Source organism: Chenopodium quinoa, unplaced genomic scaffold (assembly GCF_001683475.1).
Source record: "Chenopodium quinoa cultivar QQ74 unplaced genomic scaffold, ASM168347v1, whole genome shotgun sequence".
In the NCBI taxonomy this organism is placed as follows: domain Eukaryota; kingdom Viridiplantae; phylum Streptophyta; class Magnoliopsida; order Caryophyllales; family Amaranthaceae; genus Chenopodium; species Chenopodium quinoa.
The window spans coordinates 4,503,195-4,513,913 of record NW_018743252.1 but is presented as its reverse complement, the minus strand read 5'-3'; the positions used below and the strand labels follow the sequence as shown (position 1 = coordinate 4,513,913).

The window sequence follows — 10,719 nt, the reverse complement described above, 5'->3', positions numbered from 1 at the left end:
ACCATAAGCTCAAGCTCAAACTCAAGTTCTTATTCTGATCAAATCAATATTAGGAATTTGAACACCTAGTTGATGATTTCGTCACATACTACTTATCGAATATAATGATTCCCCAAACAGTTCACCACAAGCCAAACCTCTAAATGAAATCGAATGTGTCTCAGAGCCCCCGGGTAGAGAAAGGGAGAAAGGGCATGTGCAATTGTGTAATGATTACTTCGCAGTCAATGCAGTATATAACGATAATCAATTTCGCCGTAGATTTCAAATGCACAGACCTTTGTTATGTCGCATTATGAACAAAACAAGGTGGTTGAGGGGGATCAATTCTTCAACCAGCGTAAGAATGCAATTGAAGGCTAAGCTTATCACCACTACAGAAATGTACCGCTAATGCTAGCATATGGTTTAGCTCTAAATGACATAAATGAATATTAGAATATACACACGTAGGTCAAACAACCTCTAGGAAGTCATTGCAACATTTTACTCAAGGGGTAAATACATAAGAAGATTTAAGGAGAATTCTTCACCACCAAAATAAAATGCATGGTTTTCCAGGCATGATTGGTTGCATTAACTATATGCACTTTGAGTGAAAGAATTATCTTATGGTTTGGAAACTCTACTCGTACGACTTTTATGCTCCAATTCATTTAATTTTAATGCAATTACAAATTAAAGGAGGTTAAGAGATGACACAACACGAAAAAATCGAATGTTAAGGGTTTATGACATGTTTAATTAAACAAGTTAACACGACACGACACGTTTAATTAAATAGGTCGGGTTAGCGTTGAAAATTCCAACATGAAACTAACACAAATCAACCCATTTAAGAAAAATAACCAATAATTTATGGAATTTATGATAATTTTTTGTATGAGGCTAACATTTTTACTCATGACATGACAACACAACACGAACCGGACATGAAAAAAACGGGTTAGTGTCAAGGGTTTTAGACACGGTTAATTAAATGGGTTCATACGACAAGACACTTTTATTAAACAGGTCGATTAGTTTTGAGGTCCTCGAACATGTCTAACTTCGAACACGAACACGACAATGACACGACACAAGCCATTTGCCAAAAACTGTCTAGAAGTTTGTATTTTTGCAAATGATACATCTAAAAAAATAAAATGGGAAAAGTATGAATTTAACCTGAAACAAGACGTTAATTTCACCTATTTTTATCCAGTCCGAAACAACTAAAATTAATCTTGAGTTTAATTTGTTTACAACAAGATGTCCTATGTTAATTCAGTTCACGCCATCATCAAGGATGGTAGAAGGGTTTTTCACAATAATCATCCTCTACAATCATGGAACACAAGTAAAATCTACAATTCTATTAATAGATGGATTGTTGAGAGTTGGAATGGGATAGACTTTAGAAGGATTAGAAAACATAGCGAAGCTCTTGCTTGTCTCAATTTAGCATCAATAGTTGTTTCTACTCTTTTTTCTTTTCCCAAGTTTTACTAAACTTCATTTAAGCCTGTAAATAAATAAATAAATAAAAGTTGTTTTATTAGTATAGGTTTCAATCATGATCCATAAAATTGATACATTCAACTAATATTGTCTCTTATTTACCTGCAATAATTCTGCACCAAACTACGACATGCACAACCCAAACCTAATATTGAACAAAACCTCAATTTGACTTAAGCCGAACTAAACTAGCACCCAAGAGTGCTGAGCCAACATAACCCAAACCTAACTTAGCCCAGCACAAACCCAATCCAGAGTCTAGATTAATCATACTTAACCCGATTTGAGTATAATACTTCCATCTTAATTTTTATTTCAGCCATTACCAACATTTGTAGCCATGTAGGATGCAATTATCAAATTTCTTTGTTTAATTTTGTCTATTCAAGTACATTATTTGTTATGTTTAATTTTAATTTTCATGTATAAATTAAAAAGATGAGTTAAGGTGAAAACACAAAACAGAATTGCTATCTAGTCTTCTGGTAATGAAGGAACACTAATCGTCAAAGCTTTCACTACTTGTAAATTTTGCAAAAGCTCATGCAACTCCCATTAATCTAACAGAGCTGCAGAGTACTTTACACGTTAACTGTGAAAACATATACCTTTTGACTATGAAGTCCTGCAAATTTCAAAACTACATAAACTGGATGGACAGGGTGAGGTTTTGATAGCATAGTAATGCATCAAAGCTTTGACAGCGCATTGGATGACTTCCTTTTTGCGTACTCGTGGGCCATGCTGATCGCACTCTTGCTGTGACGCAGAAAAAACTCTGCTAGTAAGATTTGACTTTCATCCGATGTTAGATCACCATGAGACCCCTGCAAATGTAATATAATCTCAGCAAATATATAAACAGAAGAACCAATTGAATGCGGATAATTTTTCTATAATCAGATATAAAGCTTTGAGCACTGTCATCAAATATATCTCTTGAAAGACACGTTTGTCTGACATGTTAGGATATAAAAAAGCAACTACCACATTCAGTAACACAGTAGCAACAAAATGTCGGGATAAAATGAGACCTTAATTTTTATTTTCATACTAAGTCTCAGAAATTCTGCATGGGTTAGCAACACCATTTGACTGTGAAATCCTCTAGTGTAGCAACTAAAGTCACAACGACAACATGATTGATGTCAAGCACCTTCAAACAAAGCTTGCAAGGATTAAGCAGACTTAAAATATTGAGAAGAGGATAAATAGGTAAAAAAGGGGGGAAAAAAAAGAAAAAGAAAACTAGACTACACATAACAGTTAATATATCAGGACTTCTTTCAGCATATTAGCCTTATATCTTCTCAAATTTTTGTGTCTAAATGCAAAAGTAAACAGGGGCAACTAGAACATGAAATTCTTTTGAATTGAGCTGTGCAATGAAAGCAGCCATTAAAAAGCAGAGGTGATTACAGGCTTCACACTTAACTTTAGAAAAACTTATATGCAGACCTATTTAAAAATTGAAGCTGTGTCATCTCACCATGCGTGATGTTCTGTCAAAAACAGCATGATGCATCAGTATCCCAGCAGCAACAGAAACATTAAAAGAATCAACCATGCCGTTCATAGGAATACTGCAGTGCAAGTCTGAAAACTCTAAAGCTTCTTCACTAATTCCCCTGTAAAAATGCATATATTATCAGCATACTTTTTTCCATAATCATCCCCCAAGCCATTCACAAATGCCAAGTGATGAAGTGGATGCTCTCTTCCACATAACCAAATCATTTTTAAGCCAGCATTTAATTTCTTTTTCCCCCTCTGACACAAGAACGAAAGATAAATACAGTAAACTAAGAAAAATCAAGATAATTTATCATAGATTCAGAGCATAAATTAGGAAGCTCTAGAGTCTAGAGTTGCAAGCTGATACGAACATCAGATGTATGATCAATTGCAGCCCTTACATCAATTAACAGTTTTCATATTATTGTACACACACAATGGATATTACTTATTATTATGATTATAATAAGTAAATTAACTATAAAGCACAAGCCTAAATTTTAGGGAAACAGTTTTAAGATGTGAAAATCCATGAGACATGCAACCGGAAGTCTGCAAGGGATACCCAATTATTGGAAATTCTACCATATGAAGGCCACACACTTTAAACTCTACAACTTTACAGTACATACTACATACTCAAGAGCTAGGCTTTGATCCCATTTGCCTTGAGGGTATTAAAAGCTTTGTTTTTTAACCTCAAAGAAGTTTAAGGAAAAAACAGCTCGGACAGAGCAATAGGTTCAGATAAGGGCCACCAGGTCTATTTTGCAACTATAAATAAGTTCAACTAACTCTTTTTTTTTTTCTTTGAATAGAAGTTCAACTTCAGAAAGCTCAAATATATACATTTAAACTCTAATAAGGGGAATTTAGATGAGAACTGCAATGCCAAAGTAACATCACCACTTGATCAAATGGGCTATAACAATTTTGTTGAGGGAGAGAAGGAATTAAGTAACCACCAAATTAAATTTTGAGGATAATAATGAAGATCAGTAAAGACAGGAGCAAGTGAAGCATCTATGTACTCTTCTTTCCCTATATTTTCAAGTAATATTCCAATTCTAAGGGTGTTGAATATCCTATTGGATTTTAAGACATAAATCTTTCGGCTTTGAAAAGAAATACCCTCAATTACACTATAAAAAGACTTTAACAAACAGAAAGTGACATGAATATGCCTCACAATTCTTTTCACAGTGTAATAGTAATTCACAGACATAAAATAACAGGTGGGACTGTGGGAGAAAATAATGTTATCATGCTTAATCGGTAATAAATAGGCATAATTTGAAACATTGGAAGAAATGAATATAACAAAATTAAATTAACTATACAAAGCTGAAGAACAACAATTACCTGTTCTCGTTCCCAACAACAATGGCAGTTGGGCATGACCAATCCATGTCATATATAGAAACCTGATTGTAATCGAGGATTTTACATAAAGCACTACTAAATCAAAGAGTAATCCACAATATGCAACAGAAAGATGACTGAGAAGCACAGAGGAGTTCCTGTAAATTAAGAGCTAAAATAAAATTTCAAGAAGTCTGATTATTACTGTATCTTTTCCGAGATGTGTAGTGGCTATTCTGTAACCACGTGACTTCAGAACATTAAAGCAATCTCGAGTAGAGTTCCAGACCTCTAAATCTAGCCACTTTTCAGAACCCATGCTGACATGTCGATTATCTCTAAACCTGTGTTCACAATCAGAAACCGTAATTAACAATTTCAGTCTAGTAAGCAAAATAATGAAACATTAAAATTACAGAAAGTAACAACCAGTTATTAGTATTTGATACACAGACTTGCCATGTCATTTCATATCAAAGCCATGTCCTATTCACTCTAGAATAGCAACTCACATTCGATTAACATCCTAATAACAAAGATTATTACGAGAATAGTTATTTATAAATTTAATTTTTTCCTGATGTAATAAAATCTGACGATTCCATACTTTTCATCGTTGAATGATAAGAAAGTTTTATGAGATCTCTTATCCATCTAATTGGTCTACCAACATGTGCTTCGAAGACTCAAAGCCTTAGATGGTAACTTGGTAAGGATTCATATCAGCACAACCCAAGGTTGGGAATGCATCAACACTTGTTAGGAAAGCTTCCCTCCAACTGGGTTCTGTCTCAGTTCGAATCCGCATTTATCAATCTAGTAAGGATGTGGATTACTTTTGTGAGGTATCCATACAAATCAATTCTACTAAACCGAGAATTAGCTTCTTGCAATCAATTCCATACTTTCTAATAACATTCAAATAAAATTGGGACCAATTATCACATGTTAATTGTCATTACTTCTTATTGCAATATATGGGTTTTGCACCTCCCCAAATTTTACCCCGGAAAACCGAACAAGCTATTATTATTATGTATACTATAATAGCAGCAAAAATCTATAGATTAATCAAAATTTTCATTATACACAGGTTCAAATTGAAAATTTCAGACCACAAAAACAGCAAAAGAACATAAAATTAAAGCAAATGTAGTAAAACAAAAACAAGAGGCAAAAGAAAGAAAAACTCTTTCACCTCAAAAAGTGTTGATCCACCACCTTTTCGAGCTATCGCAAGAAACAACATGAACAGATTGAAAGCCGAGAGCATCAGCAGACCGGCATGCAGCCGAAACATTTCCGAAATCAGACAATCCTTCAACAACAAGACAAACACTGAAACTCCGATTCTTCACCACATTCCTAAACCTCTCTTTCCTCACTTCCAATATCAGAGGATCAATCGCCTCCAATACTTCAGCACTACTCAAGTAAATATCATTAACCTTAAATTTATCAAGGTATGGAAACCATCGGCCATTATTATCCTGCAAATTTGCATTACAGCTCGATTTTCTCTCCATTTTCATCATTTTTGAGACGATTTCGTTGCTTTGAGGAGCAAGTAATTGCTCAACAGTATCTTCCGCCAGATTTTCTGATGGTTCGAGGATTAATGGTTCGGAAATTGCAACAGAATTTGGGATTGATAGCTCTGGAATGCATCGAATTCTTCGGCAATTTTGCTGGAACCCTAAAAATTGAAACAAAAATTAACTAAAATTAGGGATTAATGAGAAAAAATGCAGAAATAGAAATAGAGAAAGAGAAAGAGAATTACCATGGCGAAAAGGAAGAGATGGAATGGAGAAATGAGAAGATAAGAGTGAAGTTCGAGCTAGGGTTTGTGAGAAGTTCATTGTGTAGGAACTAGGAAGTAGTATTGAAGACTGGTCCTTAACTGCTAATTATGCTTCTGGCGCCAAACCAAAGCATGGAGAATATATGGGCTTTTTTTTCCAAAGTAAGCTAAATTACAAAACTATTTTTTAAACTAGACTAGTGGTCAAATTATTTATCAAATTAAGCTTGCAGGACTGCAGCAGGCAACAACCTCCTCACTCCAAATTCAGCCCCCAACCCACCACCCCCAGCCTTCATTCAGCCACCACCCTCCAACACCACCCCCACCACCAATCCCAACCTCCCCACCACCATCGACCACCACCAACCACCACCTCCACCCTTAGGCACTTCAAACCACTCCAACCACCCCCAACAGCACTACAACCACCATGAACCACCACATTAACCACGACCAGCCATCGCTTCTACCCCGTTTCTCATTATGGAGCCCAAATGTTTTGTGTTTGATATATATCGACCTAGAATGATCTATTTTGACATACATAAGTCCGATTTCGACAAATAAGGAAATTAAACTTTAAACCACATAGATTCATTCAAAAAACATTTATTATATTAATAATGTAAGTGTTATATAAATCAAACTAGAAAATCCGATCACAACAAATAAATCAGATAATACTATCTTGCTCATTTATTCGGGGTAACGATTCTCTATCCTATCCGTCGTCCCTCCGTCTAATACGACGCCACTTGTAATGAGTAATGGTGGTTATGGGTCTGGGGGCGGTGACGGAGTCTGCTGGCTGGACGATGGGTCCTCCGGGGTAGGGGTGGGCGCAGAACTGTAGAGGATGTAATCTTTTGCGACTCTGGGTGACGTAAGATCACCTCCACTGCTACTCTGGCCGAACTCGAACTGTGAATGGATGGAGTGGCCTCCATGACCGTCCCGCGGTTGGACGAGATAACCGTGACCATATCTCTACAAGGTAGCCACGCTCATATCTCGCACCTGCTCGACCTGGGCTCTCACTACTAGAAAACAGGTCATTTCCGACGGAAAAATTCCGTCGGAAACACCCTGAATACCGTCAGAAAACACTGTTCCGACAGAAATTCCGTCGGAAAGTGTTGTCGGAACACCCTTTGTAGGAAAAACGGCCATTTCCGTCGGAACAGTGTTTTCCGAAGGAATGTTTTCGTCAGAAGAGGTTTTTCCGGTACTGGAAAGTCCGTTGGAAATTTCCGACGGAAGTCAAATCCGTCGGAAAATTTAATAGAAAAAATTAAAAATCAGAAAAAAAATCAGAAAAAAAAAAAACAAAAAAAGGCTTGAATTAGAAAATTCACAAAAAATCAGAAGAAAAAAAAAACGAAAAAAAGCCGAAAAAACAAAACTAAAACACGAAAAATCAGAAAAAAAGTAAAAAAGCCGAAAAAAAAAAGAGAAAGAGAATAAGAGAACTTACCTTGAATTCCATTAAAACCCCTAATTTGGGTTTTAAAGGTCAAATTCGACCATGAAAACTCTAGATCTAGGGTTTTTATGGTCGAATTTGACATGAAAAACCTTAATTTGTTCTTTGAAAAACCATTAGAAGGCGGTGGTGGTTCGTGGTTGCGCAGCAGCAGTGGTTCGTGGCTTTGAAAAACGAAGGGGAAGGAGGAAAGGGGAAGGGGAAGGAGGAGAGAGAAACGAAGGGGAAGGGGAAGGGGAAGGAGAAGGAGAAGAGAGAAACAAAGGAGAAGGAGGAAAGGGGAAGGGGAAGGAGGAGAGAGCAACGAAGGGGAAGGGGAAGGAGGAAAAGCAGAGAAGGAGAAGAGAGAGAAAGAAAAGAAAAGTCGGTTTTTTTTTATATATATTAGAACGTTCCGACGGATTAAAAATCCGTCGAAATATTTGGGTTTTCCGAGGGAATATTCCGTAGGAAAATTCCGACGGATTTAAATTCCGTAGGAAAGTTAACTTTCTAACGGAATATTCCGTCGGAAGCCTATTGTTCCGAGGGAATTAATTTCCGTCGCAAAAATTCCGACGGATTTTCCGTCGTTACGTACCTTTTCGGACAGAATTTTCCGACAGACCCTAATTCCGTCGGAAATTTCGAATTTTCCGACGGAATTTAGGTCCGTCGGAACGATTCCCTCGGAAAACGACCTATTTCTAGTAGTGTCTGGTGGGTCCGTCTGCTAGGGATTCTGATAGTGCATCAACCACCGCCACCATATCCACCGCCTGCAGTAATCATCGATCGGTCAGTTGTATGATATAGAAATTTAAAAATTGATAAAAATACGTAAATTAAATAAACTCACATATCCGCTAATGACGTCAAAGGCTGGATGGTAATGTGTGGATGGTGGCGTGAAGCTGGGGTTGATGAAACGCCGTGTAATCTGCCTGTACCAGACCATGTATGGATCGTGAGGATCCATAACGCCCTAGAACGGATCACCGGCGACGACGAACTCCAACCGTCGTTGCCATAGGTCAATGTAACGCACATGCTCCAGTGACCAGTTTGTCTCCCCCTTTCCCCGACGGTCAATGTCGTGCAGGCGGATACTAGTGTCACACTGTTGGGGGACAGGCTGGCGTAGTCCAAATTGTCGCATGACTCGGTCGGGTAGGTGACTCTCAACAACCTCAAAACAGATCAAGGGGTCCTGGCACGCCACTCTGCCTGATGATCCAGCACATGTACAGGCATGACATCTACTAAGTCAGCTACATACGAATCCCATGTCATCTGCAATAACACATCAAAAGTAATATCGTAAATAAGTTAGTACACAGACAGTATACATATTAAATAAATGTTTACAAATTACTTTTAAGTTACCTCCTGATCCTCGGTGAGTCGGTCAAGGGTGTCTCGGTAGTACGGAAGACCCCTCGCCGTATGCGCATGTGTTAGTTTGGGGACCACCCACCTAATACCAAAAAATGTTTTAGTTTGTCAACCAGCAAAATAAAACCGTATGAGGTCTAAAATAATGACAACTGTTACAAACCTGCAACCGTACGCCTCGTCAGGTGTAGGGAACGGTGGAGCAACGTACGTCTGGTACTGCTGGTCCCGGTCCTGCTACCCCTGACGATGTACAGCCAAGCCCATAACTGTAATACAAAAATACAAAACTAGGTTGTCGATAATTTGGTGGGATACCTAAAGCACAATCAAAGGACTTCCGATCTCACCAGAACCACGGTGGGATGCTCTACACAGCTGGCGATAAAACGTCGCCAAACAGGCACTACCCTAGCTGTAGCCACGGATATGATCCCAGTCGTGGTCTAACAGTTGTAGGTAAATAAGCTGCAGATGGCTCCCGCTCTTGTTGTCAAACAACACGCCCGAGATGAGCAAGAACAAGTATGCTCGAGCGTGTCTTTGAACCGTGGCATCATCAATATCTGCTAGCAGCACACGGAAAGTCTTGCGTATCCAGCCGGTCCTCAACCCGGAGCCCCTGATATTGTCGAGACCTGGCTGAACCCCGAGAACCCGAGCTACCAAACCACCAGGATCGACTAACGCGAGTCCTGTCACCGCAGTCCTGTGTATAGGAAGGCGCGTGAGTATCACCACGTCTCGCAACGTAACAATCGCCTCCCCAACACGTAGATGGAAGGAGTGCGTCTCCTATCTCCATCTCTCCGCGAGCGCAGTGACAAGCGCTCGATCGATCTCTTTGAACGCCATCCGATGAATACCACCCAAGCCAGCCAACTTGACGTACGGAATAACGCGTGGATCGACAACCCAGTCACCCATAACCCTGGTAGTGTAGTGCCTGCAAACCAGCATCCTCGCTGTATGAACCTGATAAATAATCGTACGACCATAAATAATATTAGATACTATATCAATTTAACATGCATACAAGTACATGAACTGATGGATGAAATATTACCGACTGATCCCATATGTCAACGCTCCGATGTTTGTCCTGTAGTGTCAAGACAGAAGGGTCAACAGGTCTGGGTATCCTATCTTGTCCGTCCATGATATCTGTTCATAAACAACGTTATATACCAATTATCAATGTTTCGAGGTTTTTTGGATGTCTTGCGGGAGAGCTACAACACCAAGACTGACCTCTGGATGCTTGTACCTGCAAGACAACGGAGACTCCTGTGGGTGGGAGTTCTGCCTCCGACGATCAAGTTAGAACGTGTATGAGGAGTAAAGTGCGGAAAGTAAAGGGGATCGAGCTCCTCTCGGAAGGGGAGTGATCATCCTACTGCTTGAGACGGTCTTAATATCTAAGCCTTAGCTCTCAAGTAGCGCAATTAAAACTGGAGTTAATGCTCAGCGAGTAATGTACGCGTGTGTTTTTTGATTTCTGAATAATGTTCCTCAGAGGGAACATCTCCTTTTTATAGGGTCTCGATATATGTGCCCGGTACTAGGTTTCAGAAACTGGGCTTGCCTAAATAAGATAAACAAAGAGATTAATATTTTTTTTTTTTTTAAAAACACAATTTTTAAGCTGAATAATATTATATTATTGAAAGAATAACAT

General features: G+C 38.6%; 1 protein-coding gene across 2 annotated transcripts; it reads right to left on the bottom strand.

Annotated features, from left to right (window-relative positions):
* Window positions 1-1,949: 1,949 nt before the first annotated feature.
* Window positions 1,950-6,304, bottom strand: LOC110735061 (tRNA (guanosine(18)-2'-O)-methyltransferase-like). Of its 2 annotated transcripts, none has more exons than XM_021915191.1 (6): window positions 6,161-6,304; window positions 5,599-6,073; window positions 4,583-4,721; window positions 4,378-4,439; window positions 2,990-3,128; window positions 1,950-2,327 (listed from the first exon to the last, which is right to left on the bottom strand). In XM_021915191.1, the coding sequence occupies exons 1-6, from the start codon at window positions 6,237-6,239 to the stop codon at window positions 2,190-2,192; spliced, it is 1,032 nt and encodes a 343-aa protein (XP_021770883.1). In that variant the 5' UTR covers window positions 6,240-6,304; the 3' UTR covers window positions 1,950-2,189. The 2 variants fall into 2 exon arrangements, with proteins under 2 accessions (XP_021770883.1, XP_021770884.1); XM_021915192.1 differs by having other exon boundaries at window positions 2,990-3,002.
* Between the last annotated feature and the right edge of the window lie 4,415 nt (window positions 6,305-10,719).